The 27,408-nt window shown below is 35.4% G+C and overlaps 1 protein-coding gene across 2 annotated transcripts; it reads left to right on the top strand.

The window, feature by feature from the left end:
- The first annotated feature begins 22,128 nt into the window (after window positions 1-22,128).
- Window positions 22,129-24,749, top strand: LOC136209751 (uncharacterized). 2 transcript variants are annotated; one of them, XM_066001332.1, is made up of 3 exons: window positions 22,129-22,496; window positions 23,298-23,714; window positions 23,799-24,749. In XM_066001332.1, exons 1-3 carry the CDS (start codon window positions 22,409-22,411, stop codon window positions 24,368-24,370), a joined length of 1,077 nt encoding a protein of 358 aa, XP_065857404.1. In that variant the 5' UTR covers window positions 22,129-22,408; the 3' UTR covers window positions 24,371-24,749. The 2 variants fall into 2 exon arrangements, with proteins under 2 accessions (XP_065857404.1, XP_065857403.1); XM_066001331.1 differs by having other exon boundaries at window positions 23,298-24,749.
- The last annotated feature ends 2,659 nt before the right edge of the window (window positions 24,750-27,408 follow it).

Here is a 27,408-nt window from a genome sequence, read left to right as displayed (position 1 = left end):
ATTCGGAGCGATCCCTTGAGCACTCCTTAAAACCCCAACATGATCTTGAGTCGAATATTTTCGGACTTCTCTAACCTTCACGTCACTAACCCGGCTAATATGCTCAACCTCTATTTGCCCATTGTCGACATCAAATAGAATATCTCGGCGACACTTGTCAACCTATTCATAGTGATCCTAAGAACACTCGTATTAGCTCCTTTGTCTTGAGTTAACAATCTCAAGATTTTTAGATTCACCTCGTCACTAACTTGGGCATTATCCCACAACTCTAGAATATCCCCCATTGTCTCTACATCACTCGGGATGCCATTCCCATTCACCAAATACTCCATGAAGCTCACACTCTTCACCACAAGGTTACATCTCATAGTCATAGGGTGGATTCTTCCTCAACAAACACAACATAGCTCCCAACACATATATTTCAACAAAGCATAAAAGTATAAGTTCACATTTTACCAAGTGGGCGACTTGATTCATTTGCATCATGCATATGCTAAGAGTCTCGGTTCTTTCAAGCGGTGTCACAAGGTACCCTTCATCCTCCTCCTTAGAGCTCACTTCACCATGTATAAGACTAGGTGTACTATCTCCGAGATCCCATGCCATGTTATGTGGTACCCTCCTCAAAGGTGGAAACCCTCGAGGTTGCTCATTGAAGGACACGTACTTATCATCTACGAATATTGGCCCTACTTCATCACATTCAAACTTGCTTTTCCCATTCTCAACCTCATTCTTCTCTTTGGATCCGACTTCATCGTGAGAAAGGCTAGGCAAATAACCCCCGAGATCCCATACAATGCCACATGGTATCTTTCCCAAAGGTGGAATCCCTCGAGGTTTCTTATTGAAAGACACGTACTTGCCATCCTTGGACATTGATCCCACTCCATCACTTTCAAGCTTGCTCTTTCCCTCCTCAACTTTATTATTATATTTGGCGTGTACTCTATCATGAGAGAGGCTAGATAAGTGATCCCCCGGATCCAAGTCAATGTGATACGATGCCTTTTTTCCCAAGGTGGAAGCTCTTGAGGTTTCTCTTGTAAGGTAGTTTCCTTGACATTTTTGAACATTGGTTCGACTCTCATTGGGTTAGCCTTCCCTGCTTTACTGATGCACCCATTCAAATTCAAATCATAAGTTGGACAAACACTCAAGGTTGCTTCCTTTTTCTCAATAGGCGAATTCTTCAAGGGTGTAAGGATGTACTTGGTTCCGTTTTTGCGTATAGTGCAAGTGTTTCTTCTTCCCACATGGGAGGCATCACAATCAAATTTCCATGGCCTTCCTAAGAGCACGTGGCAAGCATCCATCTCTACAACATCACACATAGCTTTATCTCGATAAGCCCCAATGGCGAAATGAACCTTACACTAGTGAGTAACTCGAAGCTTATCCACCTTATTGACCCAACCAATGCGATGAGGTCTAGGATGTGGCTCGGAAACCAAACCAAACTTGTTCAAAGTGGCTCGATTAATGATATTCCCTTGGCTCCATCCATTAACTATCACCTTACATTTTTTCCTAAGAACTAAGCAGTAAGTTCTAAATAATTCATGGTGTGGGTCAAGCTTCTTTTCACTAGACATTAGCACCCTCGTCACCAAATACACAACTCGCTTCTCGCTATCGTCATCACCTTCATAGGTATCTTCGTTTTGGCTCCACTCAACGTCCTCCAACTCATCATCATAATGGAATCTATCTTCATCATCTTGATAAGTAGCTATGTGTTGATTCCACTTAATGTTCCGAAGCTCATTCTTATTATGATAGAACCCATCTTCGTCATCTTCATAAGTAGCCACATTTTAGTTCCACTCAATGTTTCGGCGCTCATTCTCATCATGGAAGAACCCATCTTCGTCATCTTCATTAGTGACCCCGTGTTGGTTCCACCCAATGTTCTGGAACTCATCCTCATCATGGTAAACTCCATCATTTTCATCATAATCAAATTCTTTTGCATTATGATAGAATTCACCATCCTCACATAGCTCATCCTCGGAACCGTTCTCTCTCTCTTGAACCTCATTCTGAAACTCACTCTAACCATAGTCAAGCTCATCATTACGTTCTAGCTCATTCTCGGAATGGTTCTCCTCTTTATCAATCTCATCTTCGAGTTCATCTTCTTCATGATTATATTCAAATTCGTTACCCTCTTTATCAATAACCCAATATTTCCCATTACCTCTCGTTTCCTTCCACTCCTCCCCATAGTTCAAGTCGGCCAATCCAATTGACAAGTTACCCGACTCAAATGACATGCTATATCCCAATATGGTTGAACTACCAACATCTCTCCCATCACCATAGCCACCATCCTCCACACATGAGGAGATTTCATCATTCTCATCAAAGAGATTAGCAAGCCCAAAATCACTCTCCACTTCTTCAAGGTTAAGGCTCTCACCTTCCTTAAACATATAAGTGAAATTTTGCCTAAGGGTCATTTCATCAAACACATAGTGTGCACCCTTTTCAACTGGAGCTCCATTAATGTTCCCACATACTAACATTCCTTCCTCCTTATTTATACATGAATTTAAATCCCTATTCATAATTTCAGTATCCACAAACTCACAATGAGAATCTAAATCACCTTCAACATCACAAACATCCAATTTCTCACTAGTAATTTAATTACCCATAACTTCAACATAAGGAGGTGAAAATTTAGGATTTACCTCTTGAATGTGCAATGGAGACAAGATCTATGATGACTCTTTAGGAGGGAACATTGGGTTTTCTTTATCACGTCCGTGTCTAAATTTCTAGAATTTATATTTTGATATTAGTATATATTATAATTATTGGGTGTGTGAAGTTAATTTAGTACTATAGAGAAAGTTTGGAGTTAATTTGATGGTTTTATGTGTAAATCAAAAGTTTAGAGTAATTTTTAAATATTATATAAAGATGGAGGATCAAACAGAATCTTCGCCGAATTTGGATATATATATGGCGAAATGTTCCAGATGATGGCATTCATTACTTTTCTTTTCTTTTTCTTTTTCTTCTTATTTCTTCTTTATCAGCTCTTCGTCGTTCTTCGACCGTTTCTCCACCGTTTCTTAGATTTACGGAGATTCGACCGTCCGAATCACTCGAAATTGAAACCATAGCATCCTTATACATAGTTCTAAGTCCTAACCGAAGAGTTTTTGAGTTTCGGCAGTGTTTGGAGGGAAACGTCTTAGACAGAATTTAGAGGAGAATTGAAAGTGAGTGTTTTCCCCAATTAGTAGCCTAAGTAACTATCAACTATATTTTGAGTTTGATGTATATAAATATATATATAATCAAAGAATTTTCAGAAAGTGATATTTTAAGGTTATGCAGAAATTTTGTAAAGTTGGAGGTTTTCACGATTTTGCTTTTTATTGTGAAATTATGGTTCAAATTAAGCTATTGACTATGCTTCTATGTGAATTTCAGATTTTACTTTATTATGTTGATTTAAGGCTTAATTTGGTTGATTTACATATATACATATATGTTTTTGGTTTCAATGTATATATATAGTGAATAAAATGAATTTGATGATTTCTTACGAATTGTTTTTGGATTGAGAAATCTGTTGCGGTTATTGTTGTTATTATTTTGGATTGAAGTCCAAATTTGATTTTTATGAGTTGTGATATTTTGAAAGATAAAATGGTTTTGTCCATCTAGGATTGCCCGGGGTAGGAGTTGTAAGTTGTAAGACCATACCTAATGGTGGTATGGCCAGAGTGCACGACTGGTAGTCCTAACGTTAGGCAAAGAACGAGATATGAATGAGATATCTCGATTATTGATATGATTGATGTTATGATAAGCTACACGGGTGGAATTCGAGGATGGATACACATACACAAATTTTATTTTATGAACTTAAGTTTTGAGTATATTTTATAAGGTTTTGATTAAATCCCTTTATAAATGTATATATGTAACTATGTTAAGTAAAGTTGGTTTTTATGGCTAATAGTTTCTTACTGAGATTTTTGTCTCATGTTTTTAAATGTTTTAATGTTTTTAGGTGAGAAAGTACAGGTTATAGAGAAGGTTACCGACCGTTTAGGCGAGTTTTGGAAGTTGGTTGCTTATTGTTTGAATTATTGTTAGAACTTTGGCATTTCAAGTGTAATATAATGGAGTTAGTAAATATATGTTGAGGTCCTCGAATGACTAATGTAGTAGGAATATGAATTATTTTAGAATACATATTGGAGAGGAATGCCAAAATAAATAAAGAAATATGATATTATGATATTTCTATTTCACGCCCGATGCCGATTGAGGTTGTCTAGGATCGGGTGTGACAGTTTGGTATCAGAGCTCTAGGTTAAATTCTTCGGACCTAAGGTTGATAGTAATTGAGGAATATGAATATTTGGTGATAGCTAAGAAATAAGCGATAGTAATTGAGGAATATAGATATTTGGTGAAAGCTAAGAAATAATTTGAAATTTTTCGAGGATTAAGTAACTAGCTAATGAGGGGTAGAAATGAGATTTGATGGGTAGTAAAATATTGGGTGTATGAAAATTAGTAAATTATTTGATATTTAGCGACATGGGTTACATACATGATATTATATATGACTTAGAGTTGATATTTGAGAGTTTAATAGTTAGTTTACAACCATATATATATATATATATATATATATATATATATATGAGATTTGGTGTATGTTAGGAAGATATGACTGATATTTGAAGTTTTATTGTGGATTATGGTGATGAAATAGAATTAACTAGGTTGAAATTTAGAGTTACTAAGAGTTATGTATAAATAATTGTTACAATGATGTGGATATGGATAAATGATGAAGTTAATGGAGGAAAACATTAGAATTTGTGATTTTGTGATGATTATGAGGAATCTTGATGATTAGAAATAACTTCGTGAGCTTAAAGATTATTTGAGGAAGAAAATTAAGATAGATTAGAGAATATGAATTTCGTGGACGAAATTTTTTAAGGTGGGGAGAATTGTCACGTCCGTGTCTAAATTTCTAGAATTTATATTTTGATATTAGTATATATTATAATTATTGGGTGTGTGAAGTTAATTTGGTACTATAGAGAAAGTTTGGAGTTAATTTGATGGTTTTATTTGTAAATTAAAAGTTTACAATAATTTTTAAAGATTATATAAAGATGGAGGATCAAACAGAATCTTTACCGAATTTGGATATATATATATATGGCGAAATGTTCCGGATGATGGCATTCATTACTTTTCTTTTCTTTTTCTTTTTCTTCTTCTTTCTTCTTTATCAGCTCTTTGTCGTTCTTTGACCGTTTCTCCACCGTTTCTTTGATTTACGGAGATTCGACCGTCCGAATCACTCGAAATTGAAACCATAGCATCTTTATACACAGTTCTAAGTCATAACCGAAGAGTTTTTAAGTTTCGGCAGTGTTTGGAGGGAAACGTCTTAGACAGAATTTAGAGGAGAATTGAAAGTGAGTGTTTTCCTCAATTAGTAGCCAAAGTAAGTAACTATCAACTATATTTTGAGTTTGATGTATATAAATATATATATATATATATAATCAAAAGAATTTTCAGAAAGTGATATTTTAAGGTTATGCAGGAATTTTGTAAAATTGGAGGTTTTCACGGTTTTGCTTTTTAATTTTGAAATTATGGTTGAAATGAAGCTATTGACTATGCTTCTATGTGAATTTCAGATTTTACTTTATTATGTTGATTTAAGGCTTAATTTGGTTGATTTACATATATACGTTTTTGGTTTCAATGTATATATATAGTGAATAAAATGAATTTGATGATTTCTTACGAATTGTTTTTGGATTGAAAAATCTGTTACGGTTATTGTTGTTATTATTTTGGATTGAAGTCCAAATTTGATTTTTATGAGTTGTGATATTTTGAAAGATAAAATGGTTTTGTTCATCTAGGATTGTCCGGGGTAGGAGTTGTAAGTTGTAAGACCATACCTAATGGCGGTATGGCCAGAGTGCACGGCTGGTAGTCCTAACGTTAGGCAAGGAACGAGATATAAATGAGATATCTCGATTATTGATATGATTGATGTTATGATAAGCTACACGGGTGGAATTCGATGATGGAAACAAATACACAAATTTTATTTTATGAACTTAAGTTTTGAGTATATTTTATAAGGTTTTGATTAAATCCCTTTATAAATTATGTTAAGTAAAGTTGGTTTTTATGGCTGATAGTTTCTTACTGAGATTTTTGTCTCACGTTTTTAAATGTTTTAATGTTTTTAGGTTATAGAGAAGGTTACCGACCGTTTAGGCGAGTTTTGGAAGTTGGCTGCTTATTGTTTGAATTATGGTTAGAACTTTGGTATTTCAAGTGTAATATAATGGAGTTGGTAAATATATGTTGAGGTTCTCGAATGACTAATGTAGTAGGAATATGAATTATTTTAGAATATATATTGGAGAGGAATGCCAAAATAAATAAAGAAATATGATATTATAATATTTCTATTTCACGCCCGATGTCGATTGAGGTTGTTTAGGGTCGGGTGTGACATTCTTCATTTCTTCTAGAATGACCCCCAAAGCGTTGTTGCAACTAAGAAAGCTATATGTACATGGTTGCCACAGATTGAGAAATATGTTCTCAATTTCTTCAGTAAAGGGTCTTGTACAGCTCCAAGAACTGAAGGTATCTAAATGTCCTAAAATAAAGACTTTTTGCAACCCTTCCACCAGATAAGGCATGTTTGTTGTTTCTTTGTAATGAACAGAATTAATTTATCAGTAATTTGGAAAGCAGTTTGAATGGCTGCAATTTATAAAAATTGTGATTGGAAAAAATTGTAATCTCATTCTATAAATGTTATCTTTAAGACATTTGAATAACAAGTATGCATATTCTATTGCAGATACTGTTCAAGATGGGTCCGAGTCAACCAAGAGTTTGGGGCCAGAGCCCCATCTTGATTCTGCATCTTTGGAGGAAGAGGAAGTTGAGTTTTCGGTATACCCAAACACATACATCTATTGTTCATATATTGAATTGATTCTAGAGAGAGAAAAATTAATAAAGAGAAGAGAGAGAAAATAGAAGAAAAATAAAAAATTAAAGAGAAATAAAGAATATGGTGTAATTGATTTTTATTTTTTATTTTGGGGTTTGTTTGTGATAATTAGATAATAAGGGGGGTTAATTTATAAAATAAATAGATATAAGAATAAAATTAACTATTTTTCCTTTGACTTCTGATATCTTTTTTAACACCGTTAGTCAATTTGGCATGTGTTTGCTAACGGAATGAATCTCAATGTACCATTTTGTAAATTTTTAAACCACAAGGGTGTCGATCGAAAATAGGTATAACCACAAGGTTTATTTTTATACTTTTTCTTAAATATTATTTATTTATTTATTACATCATGCGGTTCGACCAATCCGAGTCATCCGGTCCGACCAAGTGACCCTTGACTCAGTTGTAAATTCGGTTTGATATTCGCTCTGGTTTTAATAACATTGGTTATCTACCCAAGTTAGACGCTGGTAGATGAACATTAGTTGGCTAGAAAACGTAATTTGTGAAATTAACTGAAAATGTAGAAATCAAATCGCCTTAAAACGAGTACGTCATAATGATGGGAGTGAAGCAAAAATATCATATCAATTGGTGAATATGCGATATAAAAAGCTTCTGGATGATGAGCTCGGGTAGAAAAGATTCCATATGATAACATCGTTAGTCAATTGATCTCAACAAGTGTCATCCTAATTGATTTTGTAGAATCAAATGGTAACACAACGGATCCAATAACCTAAAGGTTAAACCGAGATCAAATTGAAAAGACATCGAAAGGAATGGTACTCAAGCCCATTAAATTTAAGGCATTATGTGAAAGAAAATCCTATCTTGTTGACTGGATATCCCAAGATCTAGGTTCAATGGGATAACCTAATTGCATGAACCTTGTGTGGTCACTGTGAGGGTTAAACCCAAGTTCATTCATATGAGGCAAAACAGTGACATAAAAAAGGGAAAAGCTTAAGCTATATGCTTTTAATGATACATTATGCGTCAGTATTCTGAGCAAATAAATCACTTATGTAAGAGTGAAGTGGGATCTCTTTAAAGAAGACTAGTGGGGCATAGTTCTCTAAGACTCTCGCAAAACCAGACGATGTTCATAACCATAACGAATATAACCATGAGAACCAATACTGTGTTATATTGGTATCTATGTAGAGTATATCATCGTTTACACAAACGACAGAATAGTTCAAGGACATCGCGTCTATTAGTCAACCATTAAAGTAAATATATTTTCATAAGGGAAGGTTCAGATATATTGGCTACCTATCCTATGCAGATATTGATTGTAGAAAATTATCACCACGTCGTAATCGTCTCGTTTCAATTTTATTCATGTGGGGGATTGTTGGACAAAATTAAATAAAATTATATAATTAAATTAAATACCAAAAAACACCTGAATAGTCGTGTTCGTTCGTGAATAGTCATGTCCGTCATGAACAGTCGTGTTCGTTTGTGAATAGTCATGTCTATCCATGAACGGTCGTGTTCATTCGTGAACATATGTGTCTTTTGAGTTCTATTTATAGAGAATGAATTGGCAAATTCACAGACAGATGGAAAAATAAATATTCTTTGAACTGTTTGTTTGTGTTTGTTCTTTGTTTTCCTACTCCGGTGATAACAAATCTACACACAGTAAGAGTTTGTTTGTGTAATATGTTGTATCCTAGGAGACGATCGTCAATAGCGACATAATCTATCTTAAGGAGACTACTAATACAGTTCTCGGGATTTGTCTAACTCTATTATTTTGATTTAAGTTTTATCGTTTATATACTTTTCTGTGTTCCTTTTGTTTTTTTTTTGGATTAATCACATCTAACAAACGGTGTCCTATGAATACACCTTAAACCCTATAATCAAGATACATACACATATTCTCTACAATTACTCTCAATTGCTAACGATCTCGTCCTGACCATCTTTTTGTCTTACCTCAGAAAAAAAAAAAAAATCATCTCAGTCACTGGAGTACCAATTTACAGAATCTATCATATCACTTGCTAAATACGAAGGGTCGATTGAAGTTCAATAATTGAAATAGGCTGACATGTACTTCATATATGCATTTTCTCGACCTAATACCTTATCAGCTCCCTGGACTTGTCCAAAATAGTAGATTGACTCTCTGAACTTTGCAATTATCTCACCAGCTCCCTGAACTTTGCTTATTTCGTATGGCCAGCTCCATAAACTTGTACATAAAAGTAGATTAGCTCCCTGAACTTGCTTATTCTGTAACAACTAAATACAAAAACTTATTAAACCTAAATTCTAAAAATACGTCTTCATCTATTTGAGAGGTAATTTTTTTCGTTTCCCCTACATTTCAACCTATTATAAGAGTTAGTGTTGCAGTTTTGAGAGATTGAACGGATGAGGATCGAGAGTTAATATTATGTCTTTTGTATTTAGTTGTTAAAGAATAAGCAAGTTTTGGGAGTTGGTGAAATACTTGCAAAGTTCATTTGGAGATGTATTAGGCCTATTTTCTCATACTCTATCCTTAATTGTTATTCATTGCAGAATAGATATAAGTTGGAATTTGCTTGCTCTATTGCTTTCTAATTCATGGTTGAGCCAACCAAGTTCATGCCGTTTAATTAATTGCAGAAGTTAAGTTAGTTAATTATTTAATGCTTCTAATTTTAAGTACTTAACTTCCTATTTGGGTGCTTTAGGACAAAGTGGAACTACTTTATTAACTTGCCTTTTTATATCATTAATCTAAGGAAAGGTTCCTATGATAATGATGTTGAAATCATAATCAATCAATATAGTAACTTTGATTTCTTTTTATGCTTACTTTACATACCAGTTCATTAGTTTTTTTTTTTAATAAAAGAATGCTTTATTCAGAAATATCAGTTACAAGAATAAAATCTAAAAAAGGAGGAGTGCAATGTCACTCTCCACGAACAGACGAAGAACTGACCGCTCTAGCAAGACAATGAGCTGCACAGTTCGCTGCACGTTTAACAAAAGAGATAGACGCGTTGTCTAACTCATGAATCAAATGAATACAATCTCCTATAATATCTGAAAAATAAGAAATAGCCTGAAAACCTTTACTGATTGCCTGAACCACACCTAAACAGTCCGATCTCAATTCAACATTTTTGAGCCCGCTCCCTTTAATCCATGATAGAGCTTCCTTAACTGCCATCGCTTCCGCCAATTCAGGTTCGAAGAAACCATTGAGTAGCCCATGGCTAGCAAAGACACAAGATCCACGATGGTCGCGGATGATAAATCCGAATGAACAATAGCCTCTTTCATGGAATAAACCAGCATCAATATTGCAGACAAATGCTCCTTCCTTTGGTCGAATCCAGCCATTGACCTGAGCTACTTTAAGAACATCATCTTTACCTCGTAAAGCTGTTGCAGTTTGCCATTCCAAACAATCGAGCTCAGCTTGACGTATCAGCTCCACCGGTGTTGGGCTCACTTTGTTCCAGACCCAATTGTTCCTTGATTTCCAAAGCCACCAAACAACAAAGGAGATGCTGCACCTAATAATCAATCCGATAGCAGGAGGTAAATTTGCTAACCAGTTAACGAAAATTGGCACCGAGTTCATTCTATTATCCCCAAAGAAAAGTGTCCACACCCTTGTTGCATAGGGACAATGAATAAAAATGTGATTTTCATCCTCAATATGAGCTCCACATATGGGACATAGCGGTGATAGACTGCTGTGCCGATCCCTCAAGTTGCTCATCACAGGTAGACAGCCTGAAATTAACCTCCACATCAGATTTTTAATCTTTGGTGTCGTTTGCCAGCTCCAAATCGATTGCCAATTCCTTCTATCAGGGTTCGGAACACTTAGATTACCATTCATAAGCGCACGGTAACCCGATTTCACTGTGTATTGGCCTGATCGATCAAAACCCCATATCACAGTATCCTCCATCTCCGATCCTCTCCTTGGAATAGATAAGATCAATTTTTGATCTCTTTCATTGAAAAGCGTTCCAATCAGCTGTCGATTCCATTGACCGGAATCCTGTAAAAGATCAATTACGTAACTAGTAGGAATATTATCCCTGATTGGACTAGTAATTTTCGGGTTAATTGAATCCGGTAGCCACGCTTCTCCCCAAATCCTTGTTGAAGAACCATTTCCAATCTTCTTATGTAACCCCATAGCGATCAATGCTTGACAAGATCTGATACTTCGCCAAACAAACGAAGGGTTGTGTCCCACTTCAGCAAGAAGAAATTCAGAATTAGGAAAGTACCTTGCCTTTAGGATTCTTGCAGTCAGCGATGTTGGATGTTGAATAATACGCCATGCTTGTTTTGCTAGTAAAGCCGAGTTGAATTCACACAGACTTCGAAACCCAAGCCCCCCAGAACTTTTTGACACACATAGTCGCTCATAGCTCATCCAGTGAATACCATGATTACTGCTGACATCCGTCTTCCACCAGAATTTATTTAGTAATCGATGCACTTTTTCACAAAGTTGGTTTGGTAAGAGAAAAATACTCATGATATAAGTCGGAATTTCTTGAAGGACAGACTTAATCAACACTTCCTTGCCTGCTCTAGAGAGGAATTTTTCTTTCCAATTATTAATTCTTGAGCGAATCCTCTCTTTAAGAAAGCCAAATGTTTGCATTTTACTCCTTCCAACCGTCGCCGGAGCACCAAGATAAAAGCCCAAGTCTTGAACCTCCTGCACCCCAAGTAATGTACTAGATACATGCCTATCAGAATCAGTTGTATTGGTGCTAAATATCAGAGCAGACTTTTCGAGATTAATACATTGTCCAGAAGCAATTTCATATGTTTGAAGGCATTGTCGGATGGTAGCGGTTTCCACCTCCGTGGCTCTGAAAAAAGATAGCTGTCATCAGCGAAAAATAAATGAGATATGCTCGGTGCTGACCTTGCAATTTGACAACCATGTATACGACCCCCTCTTTCCTCAGCTTGTAATAACGAAGACAAACCCTCAGCACAGATTAAGAATAGAAATGGACTTAACGGGTCTCCTTGTCTAAGTCCTCTAAATGGTCGGATTGGACCTAACTCTCTACCATCCTGGCTGATCTTATATGATACAGTCTCCACACACATTTTCATCCAAGTGATCCATTTATCATTAAAGCCCAATTTCCTTAGCATATCCCACAGAAACTTCCACTCCACCCGGTCATACGCCTTGCTCATATCTAGTTTGAGACCAGCCAAACCCCTCTTACCTTGTCTCTTATTTTTTAAGTAATGGATCACTTCATATGCTACGATAACATTGTCCAAGATCAGCCTCTCCTTGAGAAAAGCACTTTGATTAGTTGAGATTATAGAAGGGAGGATCACCTTGAATCTAGAAGCCAGCATTTTTGACAATATTTTGAATAAGACGTTGCATAGTGCAATTGGACGCAGATCAGTCACCCTTTCCACATTTGGCTTCTTTGGGATGAGAATAATTAATGTGTCATTCAAATTCGCAGGCATTGTAGCAGAATTAAGAATGTTTAGACAGTCAGCCACAATATCCTCACCAATTATCTCCTAGAATCTTTGAAAGAAAGTCGGGTTTAATCCGTCAGGCCCCGGACTCTTGTCAGGATGCATAGAAAAACAAGCAGCTCTTACCTCCTCCGCATCAAAATCTTGAGTTAAAAAGGCATTCTGGTCGAAGTTCACCCTATGATGGACAGTTGATAATATACCTTCAGTATCACCATTCGTGCTAGCGAAAATGTTGCTAAAATAGTCAGTCAAAATTTCCTCCAAGCCATTACCCCATCCACACAGGGCATCGTTGCTGTTTCTAAGCTCGTGGAAAGAATTGCAGCGTTTGCGAGATGAAGCATAAGCATGAAAATAGCTCGTATTAATGTCCCCACCTTTAAGCCAATGGAGTTTTGCCCATTGTTTCCAAAAGTCTTCATGCTGATGTAAAATCTTCAGATATTCCTCCCTTGACTTCTTCAGCATTGAAATCCCATATCTATCAGTTCTATTCCTTAATTCCTCTATTAACCTACGTAAATCCGTACTTCTCTGCTGCAAATTCCCATCAATTGTCTTGCTCCATAATTGCAATGCTTTGGTACACGCCTCAATTTTCCAGGATAGAGATCTCCCATTGTTTGCCGTTCAGACATCATGAATTACCATTCTACAATTCTCTTCACGGATCCATTGATTTTCAAACCGAAATCTTTTAATTCAAGGAGTCAAAACCCAGGCTTTGAATTGTAATATTAAGGCTGAATGATCAGAACAGGCCGTATCTTGATTAAGCAAAATTGAGTTACCAAAATTCTCCTTCCATTTAGCGTTTACAACCAATCGATCTAACCTTTCTTCCACAAACCGATGAGAACCTCTTCATGCTTCCCATGTAAAGGGATACCCCTTCATTGTCAGACTAACCAGTTCACATTCGTCAAGTGCTTCTTGAAAACCCTCAAGTAACCAATAGGCCCTGGGAGGCCCTCCTCTTTTTTCAGAATTGCTAGTAATATCATTGAAGTCTCCAGCGCAACACCAAGGTTGTCTGTCCTGATTAAACAGAGCTTTAAGCTGTCTCCAAGCTTCTCTTCTGCGACTTCTTTCCGGATACCCATAGTAGCACGTTAGTCTCCATGACTGTAAACCCCGCATTGATACCTGAGCGTCAATATAGTTAGAGGTTGTCGATGAAACAACCAGATTAACACTGCTGCGCCAAAATAGTGCAATACCACCACTATGGCCTCTCCCATCAATAATGCACCATTCCTCAAAACCCAATTTCTTACAAACTGCTTGAACCTTGAGTTCCTTAATCATCGTTTCAATTAGGAAGACAATTAAGGGTTTATGGACACGAACCAAGTCCCTAAGGACGTTAACTGTTCGGGGGTTGCCCAAGCCCCGACAGTTCCAACTGATAAGACTCATGGCCCTGGGCGGACCTGTCCTGCAGGTCTCGCCCCTCCTCCGATTTTTGGATCATCGGGAAAACTCTGTTGAAATTCCATGAAAGTATCCGTTGTGCGTTGCCGTTTCGGGTCTAGAATGATAGAATCATCATTTGTTGATTTATAGATAGTGTTTAAGCCTGCAACATTGTCTTGAATCACCTTACCAGACTTGAACTGTCTGCCTGTGGTACTGCTGGTATTCCCTTCCTCTTTGTCTTCTACATTTTCACATGGCGGCCTCCCTATGTTTAGTTTATCAAATTTGATAGTATCCGTCTCAGCCGAGGGATCACGTAACCATTCTCTTCCCCTCTGAACTCCCACTTTCCGAATTGTTGCTCTGAGCCAGCTCCCGTATTTCCTTTCTATCGTGGGGTTAGGATTGTCAAATAAAGTTGGACAAAATTTATCAGCATGTCCAATTGTTCCACAAAAGAAGCAAAACTGCGGTAGCCTTTCATATCTGATGTTTACCCATAGCCATTCACCCCCACTCCTCTTCAGTTTCTGACCCGTCTTGAGAGGTTTACGAACATCAATTGTGACTTTGATTCTAAGGTAGCTTCGCCTTAAACCAGTGAAATTCTTTGGATCAGATTCTATAAATTGCCCTAACTGGTTCCCAATAGCCCTGCATACGGCTTCCGTCTGAAACCCTATGGGTAAATCCGAAATCTGAACCCAAATAATAAGATCAATCAATGATGGAATAAGCGGTTGTTCAGACATCCCTAACTGCTTGATTATTAAAACATTCTGATTGAACGTCCATGGACCATCGTTCAGCACTCGTAGCATATCAAGTTCATGAAAGAATTGAAAAAGATACCTACCTTCCATATCGGTTTCAGTAATTGTTACCCCTTTCACAGGTTGCCAGATTGATGCCAACGTTGTTTTCATCGATTCAAAGTGTGTGGCCTTGATAGCAAGAAATTGCCCTATAACAAAGAATTTCTTCTGTTGGGGTTGAATTAACAGATCATCGTCGATTATTTCCAGCCCCTCGCCATCGCTCTGTTCACATCGTTGTGCGTATTGCTCTGCTAGGCCCTTATTCTTATCCATCTTGACAGTTATCGCAAAGGATAATTGGATTCTTGAAATTTTTGATCAATTTTAAGGGAACACGAAGAATACGAACCAGAATATATCAGCAAGGGTTTCCAGCATACGAACAGGATTAGGTCGGCACGGGTTTCCAGCAAAGGAATTTGTGATAATTGAATACGCAGCTTTTGAGTAAAACGATGAGAGGGAGATCCAAGCAAATCGATGGCATGAAGAGATTGAAGGAGATTCCAGATCAAGATGCACAGTACCAGTGAATGGAGCAAGATCGATTAAAGAGCCAAGGTTTAGGGTTTACCACTCAAAAGAGAGGACAAAACACTCCATAGGGAGAGACTCAATTCACTTTTTTTTACCAGTTCATTAGTTACTAGAACCAATCCATCTTTTGTATAAGAATGATGGCTGAGTTTCTTAAACTTCTCCATAATAGTAGATTGGTTTCCTAAACTTTGCAAGTGTGTCACTAGCTTCCTAAACTTGCTTATTTTGTATCACCAGCTCCCTAAACTTGTCCATAAAAATTTATTAGCCCCCTGAACTTTGCAAGTGTCTCACCAGCTACCTAAACTTGCTTATTCTGTAACAAATAAATACAAAAACCATAATACTAACTCGGGTTAAGGTGCAAAAATACTCCTAATGTCTAAAATGGTGCAATTTTACCCCTAACATTGGAAGCCAAGAGCATTTTTACCCCTAACATTGATAAATTATGTTAATTTGATAAATAATTCATCAGACTGTCTTCTCGGTTATGAATCTTGTCATCCACACTTCACACGTGCGTCATTTTATTAGTAACAAATCACAAACATATGTTGGGATGTGAAAAAAAATATACTGTTTTTGTACGAATTGGACAAAAAAAATTCAAAAAATTCACCAAATTTATAAATATCAATCCCCATTTCTATTATTAAATTATGAAAAATATGAAATCTTTTTTTTAGAACGAATCGATATGCAATTGGTGCAAAATGAGGAACAAAAATATTTGTGTTTTATAATAGTGTCTGAAATTGACCCAAATTATCAACGTTGTGGTAAATTTGCTCTTGACTACTTAGGGGTAAAAGGTAGGGGAAGAGAAAAAATTACCTCACAAATAGATAAAGATGTATTTTTAGAATTTAGGTTTAATAAGTTTTTGTATTTAGTTGTTAAGGAATAAACAAGTTTAGGAAGCTGGTGAGACATTTGCAAAGTTCAGGGAGTTAATAAATTTTTATGGACAATTTTAGAGAGCTGGTCATACGAAATAAGCAAGTTTAGGGAGCTGGTGAAACATTTGCAAAGTTCAGAGAGTCAATCTACTATTATGGACAAGTTCAGAGAGCTGGTAATGTATTAGACCAATTTAAAAAGCAAGTTAACTCCATCATATCAAATAATTGTTAGAAAATTTTGAATAATATTATATAATTAATTTAAATACCAACAAACACATCCTTTCATGAATAGTCGTGTCCATCGTGAATAGTCATGTTTGTTTGTGAACAATTGTATCTGTCCGTGAACAATCATGTTCGTTCGTGAAAAGATATGTCTTTTCGAGTTCTATTTATACAGCTGCCAGATTAAGATTTTTGTTAAAAAAAAATTCTCTGAAATTTTAATGATGTTTGTCTGTTCACATTGTTCTTGTTTTCCTACTCCGGTGATAACGAGTCTACACACTGTTTGAGTTTGCTTGCGTAATCTGTTGTACCTGAGAGACGATCGTCAATAGTGACGACATCTGTCTTAAGGAAACTGCTAATACATGCCTCAGATTTGCCTAACTCTATGAAAACCAAGGCTCAACCGTAACCTAGACCACAAAGCTGCACTATCTGGTTAAGGTATAAGACTAACAAATATGCTAAGCTGACTTGTTTACTTAGTTAGGTTTTCACAATTCAAATTGTCTACCTAATTACTTTGTTAGGTTTTTTAGAAAGAGGTAAGCAATATTTTAGTTAATTCTCTAGTTAAGTCCTACAACACGTCATAAACGTCTATTTAATGATCCATACTCGTTAAGCACAGTTCACCGACATCCTAATCTATAGTGTTTTAACTTATGTCTGAGCTAAGACACAAAGGCATGATGAGATGGATTGAAGATGTCATGTTAACAAGTTCGGATTATCAATTCAAAGTTAGGATGAAAGAGAGTGTAGATGAAGAGCAACTTTGAATTATATAAACTTAACTTGAAAAGAAAAGGGGAATTAACAAACTAATGCCAGAACTTGTTTAACTAAACTAATAATGGAACAAAAACATTAAACTAAACTAAGGAAAAACAAATTAAAACTAAACTGGAAACAAAAGTATGTGAAAGCGTAAAGTACGACTAAGCGAATATCTAATTACAATGAAAAGTTCTTGATTTATGGGGATCAAAGATCCATATAAACCCTATAACGTCCCCTTATCCTTTGGTTGATCTTTTGTCCTTCTTCTTGTCGAATTAGAGTTGTGGAAGTTGGATAAACATAGCCTTTCTAGGTAGAGTTTCTTTCTTATTCTAATTATGGATTATGTCGTAGCTCGCCGAGTTGCTAGGATGTAGTTCACCGAGCTACCACTTAATTTCGAGCCTTATGTCTTGATTTTTTTTCCTACGTTGACTCAAAATAGTAGCTCGGTGAGCTACACTAGGCGAGCAGCTATGCTGAAATTGCCAATTCTATTTGTTTAATATCCGAAACTACTTGAAATAACTGAAAACTCTAATTAAGATCAGAATAAGATAAAATTCACTCATAATCAGGAAAACATACGTTAAGACTAAAAAATAAACACAAAACTATACTCTAAAACCTTATCTAAAATAGACTCGCTCAGGGGTTGGGCCGGGACGGGCTTAACCGGGTTTGCAATGTAATTAGTTTGTTCAAGTTCAGCTCAGCCCATAGTGTTCATGTCGGGCTTGGGCCGGGCTGGGCTAAATTAATGGAACTAATTCTCCAGCCTAGCCCAGCCCAGCCTGCCAATTAATATATTTTATATTAAAAAATTAAATTATGATTGGATTTAGAAATAACAATTAATTAATTAAATATGGAGTAAAATAAAAGTCAATTAAACATGGATCCAACTTATAAAACATACGCTTTTTAATCATAATTTAGCACATATTAACAATATATTTGTCCATATTTCATCAACCAGTAACTTTATATTTTATAAAATACTAATAGTGCATTTATAAAATACGAACAGCACATACGAATTTCTTTTTTAGAAACAGTACGTATAAATGCTATTTCTATTTCTATTTCAAAAGAATATGCATGTGTATTATATGCATTGAATTAAAAAAATTTAATATACTAAATTGAGATTTTGAGACAAATCTTAAGTCCAACCCATCTCATGTGCGGGCTTGAACGGGTCTGGATCGGACCGGACCAAATATAAACTATACATGTCCAAGCCTAATTCATAAAGGATGAGTTTGGACGGGCTGGACGGGCCAACAGGCTCTTGAGCAGGTCTAATCTAAAATAGTGATAACAGTATGCAGGTTATTTAATTAATATTAGTTGAAAGTACGTGTGATGCACGAGTTATAAAATTATATTATTATTTTTTCAAAATAATAAAAAAATAGATAAATTTTATAGTTTAATTAGACCAAAGGGTTATATATATATATATATAAAAAATACTTGACATTTATTTTAGTTTTAATTAATGAAAATTAAAATTATACAAATTAAGTATTTTTTTTTGTTAATTTTATATTTGACATAGATGAATAATACATTCAATTGTGCATTATTATATAAAAGTTCTAGAAGTACTTCACTTAATGGATTCACTAAACGAAGAATTGTCTTACTAAATTAAATCACATTAATAACCATTAAAACTAGTGTAACCATTGAAACATTTTACAAAATTAATAATAAATATTAATTTCATTTAATTAAATTAATGAGATTTAATCTTTTTAGTAACAATCGTAAGGTTTTGAAGATTAAATTAAATACAATAGCGGTGGAAAAATGAAAAAATCGTAGTTTGTCACGTCATCAATTACTGATGTGACAATATGTTGAATGGTTTAGGGAGTTTTTTTTTAATTCTCTAGTAAACTAAAATACTTAATTTGTATAATTTTGATTTTTATTAATTAAAATTAAAAAAATAATAATAAATAAATTTTATATTTTAATTAGATATTAAAACCAATTTAACCATTAAACAAAATTAATAATAAATATTAATTCTATTTAATTCAATTAATTAATGAGATTTAATTTTTTAACTACCATAAGATTTGTGAAGATTAAATTAAATGCAATAGAAATGGAAAAAATAGTGAAAATATTATGGCTTGCCACATCATCAATTAATACTGATATAGGAATATGTTGAAAAGTTTGGGGAGTCATTTAATTCAATTAATTAATAAGATTTAATTATCTAGTAATTACTATAGCATTTATGAAAATTAAATTAAATGTAATGGCATTATAATTTTTTTACGAAGTTATGTTTATATATATATAGGGGTGAGATCCGATGTGACAAGGGTTTAAGTTGTGACAAGGAGCTTATTGTATGACATAACAAAACTACGTAGTTTTGATGATAATTAAAAAGGGCAAGGTGACAAATTGGTAAATAAAATGAAAGAGAGGATATAGAAAATTGTTTTATTTCTTTTCTTTAAAATACATTTTCCTGACATCTCTAACATCATTTTTCGAAAATTTTTATACTATTAGACGGTCATTTTAAGATCCATGAAGCTCAAGTAAAAAAAATTCCGGTGAACGGAATCCGGGTTGGCGTTTTCCGGCGAGAAAAAAAAGTGCCCCGAAAATTCTAAAAAAATTCCATAAAATGTAAAACATTATTCTAAGAAACTTTAATGCTTGGGTCGAAACAAGATTTTTTACGGTTTAGTCCCAATAAAATTTTTTCCTTAATTTTATCCATTTTACATGCTTCAATAATTTATTGGGACTATACCGTAAGAAATCCCGCTTCGAACCAAGAATTAAAATTTCTTAGAATAATATTTTACATTTTTTGAAATTTTTTGAGAATTTTCTGGGCACGTTTCTCGCCAGAAAACGCCACCCGAATTCCGTTCACCGGAATTTTTTTTACTTGAGCTTCAGGGATCTTAAAATGACCGTCTAATTTAGACGAGTCTAATAGTATAAAATTTTTCGAAAAACAAGGTTAGAAATGTCGGAAAAATATATTTTAAAGAAAAGAAATAAAACATTTTTCTGTTGGAATAATGCAAGTATTATGTTGGAACAAATGGTATACTGATTTGGAACAATATAAGTAGGATAAAAAACGTGCCCAGAAAATTATCAAAAAATTCAAAAACATGTAAAACATTATTTTAAGAAACTTTAATTCTTGGCTCAAAGCGAAATTCCTTACAGTTTTGACCCAATAAATTGTTGAAGCATGTAAAATGGATAAAATTAAGGAACAAGTTTTATTGGGACTAAACCGTAAGAAATCCCACTTCGACCCAAGAATTAAAGTTTCTTAGAATAATGTTTTACATTTTTTGAAAATTTTTTAGAATTTTCTGGGCACCTTTTTTCTTGCCAGAAAACGCCCACTCGGATTCCGTTCACCGGAATTTTTTTTATTTAAGCTTCAGGGATCTTAAAATGACTGTCTAATTTAGACGAGTCTAATAGTATAAAAATTTTCGAAAAACGAGGTTAGAAATGTCAGAAAAATGTATTTTAAAGAAAAGAAATAAAACAATTTTCTGTTGGAACAATATAAGTATTATGTTGGAACAAATTGTACATTGATTTGGAACAACGTAAATAGGACAAAAAAAACGTGTCCAGAAAATTATCAAAAAATTTCAAAACATGTAAAACATTATTTTAAGAAACTTTAATTTTTGGCTCAAAGCGAGATTCCTTACAGTTTTTACCCAACAAATTGTTGAAGCATGTAAAATAGATAAAATTAAGAAAAAAGTTTTATTGGGACTAAACCGTAAGAAATCTCACTTCGACCCAAGAATTAAAGTTTCTTAGAATAATGTTTTACATGTTCTGGAATTTTTTGAGAATTTTTTGGACATTTTTTTGCTTGCCGGAAAACGCTCACCCGGATTCCGTTCACCAGAATTTTTTTTACTTGAGCTTCATGGATCTTAAAATGACCGTTTAATTAAGACGAGTCCAACGGTATAAATTTTTTTGAAAAATGAGATTGAAAAAATCGAGAAAATGCATTTTAAAAAAAAAAAAAAACAATTTTCTCTTTCCTTTTATTTACAAATTTGTCATCTCCTTGTCACACAATAAAGCTTGTCACACCATAAGGGATGTGTCACACCTGATCTCTCCTATATATATATATATATTTGTATTGGACAAAAAAAAATAAATAAATTATACTAATATGTATTTTTTTTACGGGATATCGAATTGAGAACAAAAAAATTTCTCTTCGTATTGAGAATTTGGAAGATAGGAATGTTGTGATGCTTTACTAACATTCAAGACTAAAATCTCCACCAAAAGAATCAACATTGAGAAGGAAGTAAATCAATTTAATTAATATTTCCTAAATAAGTTTGGTCCATTTTTCTTCTAGAAGTTCTTCTTAACATTTTCCATCTGGAAAAGAAAAATATTATTTTTAGATTCATGTATATTATGTTATTGAATAAATTTCCTATTTGTTTTAATTGCATGAATGTTACTATGAATGTTACTAGTATTACAATAAATTTCTTTAAATGAAATTTCTATAAACGTATTGGTCATTAAACAAAACTTATTAATGTGACACTTTTTTTTTCTGGCAGACATAAATGTAATCCGATTTTTATTTATTTTTTCCATTTTCATTAATTAAATTAATCTAATCTATATTAATTTAATTAATGAAAATGGAAAAACATAAATAAAAATCGTATCACATTTATGTCTGCCAGAAAAAAAAAAAATGTCACATATTTAAAAATGCAAAACAGTTTAGTAATTAAAGTGAAGAGTGAGGGTTAATAAATGAAATATGAGTTATAGATAAATAGCAGGCGTTTTGATTATCTCTCTCTACAACAATAAAGAACCAAAAAGAAACCGTATTGAAATGAAACCTTAGTTCTCATCTCCCTAAATCACAAAGCTCTATAAATACCCGTAATTCCTTCCCTGAATCACACCACCGATTCATCGAATTCATTGCTTTCGATTAATCCAAGCTCTTCGTCATCGTATTTTCTCTGTTCTTCACAGCCACTTTATTCATTCATCCTCCCTCTTTCAATTCCTGTGCAAAGGGGGTTTTTGTTGAAAAATTCTCTGTGGCCTTTCAGATTTCAATCATGAACAACTCGAGGAGATATAGAGGTGATAATCAATATCAAGAAGTTCAGGGGACACGATCGTTCCATAAAAAGCCTCCTGTTAACGGTACGTTCTTTTTGTTTTGATTATCTTTACGGAAACAAACAACTATATTATTAGTAATTCCCCTTTTTCTTATTTTGATTTTGTTTGAATACTTAAGGTCGGTTTGGGTTGGATTTTATTCGATTTTGATATGGAATTGTGTAAACCTCTGTTTTTGATTTTCTTTCTCCGTTCTTAGAAAATTAGTATCCTAATGATAGAATTGTTCTCTAGTTAATTGGGTTTCACTTAGGGATTCAAGTGTTAGATTGATGGCGTTGTTGATACACACTTATGTGATGGTTGCAAATATAATATTCATGTGTCATGAATCATGATCTCTTAATGTTCATTCCATTATGTTTTCTTAGGATTTGCTTGTGTATGAATCTTCGGGGATATAAATTCTAGGTCAAATTTTGTTGCAACTTATGTAATAATGAAGAAAGTAGTGTGAAATGAGATTTAAATGTTTGTTGTCAGTCTGGTTTATCATATTGCTGAATTAAGTTTAGACTCCTTTCAGTTCTCTCCAACATAAATGGATGATCAACTGTGGTAAAGTCGTATTCAGATTTCTATGTTGAAATTGCATGTGTGAAGTTTATAATAGGATGTTAGAGACAATGAATGTGTGAGGTAGCGCTCTTTTTGACTTTGTGCGACACAGTCGTTTTGTAGTTCGTGTTGTCTGTATGAAATGCTAAACTTTACATTTATTTAGTTTAGGATTGCTTGTGGTGGTTCTTGTTTTCTATCTGTTATTCCTTTATTACACTCTATATGTGAAAAATGAGTTTGTGTTCTATATTGTGTTTCCAGGTAATTGGAAGCCAACTGTACCATCATGGGAGAAAGAGTTCTGCTGTTTAGGCACTAGTCGTAAATGGCACAAGATACTGGAAGCCCAAAAGTTTATGTTCCTTTATGATAATATAGTTCAGTGGAAAGACTCTGCTTGTGAAGAGGCCTTTCACGATGCTAAAAGGCGATACTGGGCAGACTTGAATGGTCTTCCTTGTGACATACCATTGCCTGGTCCTGATATACACATTGATGAAATTGACTGGAACTCCAAAATAGACCCTGAGCTGTATTTAGATTTGTACCGGGAACCCAAATATCCTGATGAGAATGATCAACATGAACCTGTATTGATATTCAGTGCTGCTTTTCTAGCCCCGCCGTTCGATTCAGGCACGGGATGGGGGGACGCTGAAGAGTACTTGCAAAAGGCAGGCACGGGATGGGGGGACGCTGAAGAGTACTTGCAAAAGGCAGCCACGGGATGGGGTGCAGCTGAAGAGGACTTGCAAAAGGCAGCCACAGGATGGGGTGCAGCTGAAGAGGACTTGCAAAAGGCAGCCACAGGATGGGGGGAAGCTGAAGAGGACTTGCAAAAGGCAGCCACAGGAGGTTTGGATCCTACATACGACGCAGAGGGTATCAATGTGGATCCTCAAAATAGCAATGTTTCTCAGTCCAATGGAGCTATTGCAGATAATGGTTTAGCCAACATTTGGAGGGATTCAGATGGGTGGTATAACCAATGGGATAATGTGAATCCTCAAAAGAGCAATGTTTCTCAGTCCAATGGAGCTCCATTAGATAATGGATTGGCCAACATTTGGAAAGATTCAGATGGGTGGGATAACCAATGGGATAACAGGTGGGATAACCAGTGGCGTGGTGGTGGACAGTGGGGAATGTTGGAGGGGTATAGCAGGAGGGGGGAGGGCACGGACTGGTGCATGTCGAGGTATAAAACCTCGAGATTTAATGGTGATGGTGGAGAGTGGGGAATGTGGAACGGGAATAACAATAAGAGTTATCAGACAGACAGGAGGAGGTGGAGGAACGGTAGAGGGAGGAAGCGGATGAACTTTATCTTTTGAATGGACTGACTGGAGGGGTGGCTGGCTACCGGAAGCACAATCAAGAGTGGAAGGGGAAGTCATTGAAGAAAAGTTTTGCAAGTCTCAAGTATATATATAATATTAGTATGAAGTCGAATAATGAATTATTTATTTCATTAGTTTATGTGTGAGAAATAGAAAAGAATAATAGCCAACGGGCAAAGCCCCGTCGTCTTCGTCGTCATCCTGTTCCTGTTTCAGTTTATAATTCAGTTTTGTCATAGTCTTGTTCCTGTTCCTGTCCCAGTTTATAATTGAGTTTCGTAGTTCATGTTCCGTTCTGTTCCGTTTTATAATTGAGTTTTGTAATTTTCGGGAGGAAGAAGCATAATCAATCTAAGAATTTGTTACATGTTCATTTATGTTTGCCTTTTCATTTCATATAAAAATGCAAAGAAATAGGAAATTCATATGAGATAGCAAACAGAAGTGTGTGATAGCAATTGATATTTGATAACCATTTTTTTCATCAAAAGTCTCGCCACCTGTCCATCATGATACTCTTTTATATAAAAGAAAGGGTAATTAATTTATTAGTCCCTATATTTTGACAAAACACACTGTTTAGTCCCTGTATTTTTAAAAACACATGGTAAGGTCCCTAATCTTTTTCTCAGTGAACTATTTAGTCCTTCCGTCTGTTTGTTACATTTTTTACCGTTTATGACTTCGGAAATGACTAAATTACCCTTTACTACGAATTTGAACGATTAAGAAGAAAATTAAGAACAAGAACACTCAAAGTTGATTTCAGATGCATTAGAGTTTAAAGGAAAGCAAAATAAAGGAAAAGAAGAACACAAATCCAAATTGACTAACAGAATCTTCATGAGAATCTAACGGCAGGGACTAAACAGTTCACCAAGAAAAACATTAGGGACTAAACAGTTCACCGAGAAAAACGTTAGGGACTTTAATGTGTGTTTTTGAAAATACAGGGACTAAACAGTGTGTTTTGTCAAAATATAGAGACTAATAAATTAATTACCCTAAAAGAAAATATATACTAATATATTACTATTAAAACTATATTTAATAAAATCTATATTTATATTTTCTAAATTACATAGAAATGAAGTATATAAATATATAAATAAGAATTTTTATTTATATATTAGAGATTTAGAATATTTTTATCTTATATATGATATAATAATGTCTCTCTAGTAAAAAATATTTAATAGGAAATATTAATGTCTCTCTGGTTTAAGTTCGACTCCTTTCTTAGCTTGGAGACCCTCCTTAATATTAGAGGTGTGAAGATTAGTAATCAGGAGGAGGATAAGGACAGACACTGCTGGGCCTTGACTAATAATGGTTCTTATTCTTGCAAATCGGCCTATGAAGCTTTTACCCCTAATAGGGCTGATCCTCCTTTGGAAATTTGGAAGTCCATTTGGGCCCTCAAAGTCCCCTACCGCATTAGGAGTTTCCTATGGCTGGGAGTCAAAGACAGGCTCCTCACGAATGCAGATAGACACAGAAGGCACTTGGCTGTATCTGGTGCCTGTAGCAGATGCAGCGGCCATGTGGAAACATTGTGCCATGCTTTGAGGGATTGCCCGAATAGTAGAAAGGTTTGGGAAGGGGTCCTTCCTCACCACATCCTTCCTTCCTTTATGGGGTTCTCTGATATTGACTGGTTCTCTGAAGGCGTTAATGGGAATTTGTTGGCCAGTATGGAGCACGGGGCTATTCTCTTCGCTATTATTTGTCACCAAATGTGGAAATGGAGGAATGAAGAGTTATTTGCTGAGAAGACTGTCTTTATTCCTGACCTCCAGTTTTACTTCTCGAAAAAACTCTCTGTTATTACAAAGAGTTTTGAAGGAGAGCCCCTGGTTCACCCCTCCCCGGTTAAAGAGGTCCAGTTAGTTGGTTGGAGGAAGCCCAGGGAAGGGGTTGTCAAGTTGAATGCGGATGGCTCCTGCCTTAGTAATGGCAGAATTGCTGCTGGTGGAGTTCTTCGGGATGCTGGTGGCGCCTGGCTGGCTGGGTTTACCCATAACTTAGGTACGGGCTCCTCCTTTACTGCAGAGCTCTGGGGGATCTTGTCTGGCATTAAACTCGCCATTCGCATGGGTGTTAAAAGACTTCGGTGGAGTCTGACAATTTGGAGGCTATCAACAGGATTTCGGATAGACAGGCTGTTTGTCTTAAGAGTCAGAATCTCATTAAAGCCATCTTGAGGCTTCGTCCTGCCTTCGATTCTCTTACCTTCTCCCATATTTATAGGGAGCAAAACCGCGTGGCGGATCGCTTGGCAGCTGCTGGGCATGGGGGGATGTTAGGTGTTTCTACCCTTTCCGTTCCTCCTTCTTTTCTGTTACCTTCTCTTCTTGAGGATAGGATTGGGGTCAGTCTTCCTAGACTGATCCCGGGTTAGGTTTTTGTTTGTTTTTTTTTTTCTTCCCTTCTTACCAAAAAAAAAAAATAGAGAAGCTGAATACTGATGGTTCCTGCCTCAGTAATGGTAAGATTGCTGCCGGAGGTGTTCTTAGGGATGCGGGAAGCGCCTGGCTTTCTGGGTTTACCCAGAATTTGGGTTTGGGTTCTTCCTTCTCTGCGGGATCCAGCTGGCGATTAGGCTGGGTGTTAAGAGGCTTTCTGTGGAGTCAGATAACTTGGAGGCCATCAATATGATTTTGGGTAGTCATGTCATGGGTCTTCATAGCCGCAACCTTATTAAAGCTATTAAGAGGCTTAGCCCCTCATTTGATATCCTTGAGTTCAGCCACATTTTCCGGGAGCAGAACCGTGTTGCAGATCACTTGGCAGCGGCAGGCCATGAGGGGGTGTTAGGTGTTTCTACCCTTACCGTTCCCCCTATCGCTCTTTCTCCTCTTCTTTTAGAGGATAGGATTGGGGTTAGCTTTCCTAGGCTAATCCCGGTGTAGTTGCTTGTTTTGCTTTGCTTTCCTTTCCTTTTCTACAAAAAAAAAAAATAGAGAATATTAATATATATATTAATATTAATATTAATATAATTAAAATATTGTTAGAAAGTAAAACTAATT

This window comes from Euphorbia lathyris, chromosome 10, assembly GCF_963576675.1.
Source record: "Euphorbia lathyris chromosome 10, ddEupLath1.1, whole genome shotgun sequence".
NCBI classification, from domain to species: domain Eukaryota; kingdom Viridiplantae; phylum Streptophyta; class Magnoliopsida; order Malpighiales; family Euphorbiaceae; genus Euphorbia; species Euphorbia lathyris.
This window is presented reverse-complemented; position numbering and strand designations above follow the sequence as displayed.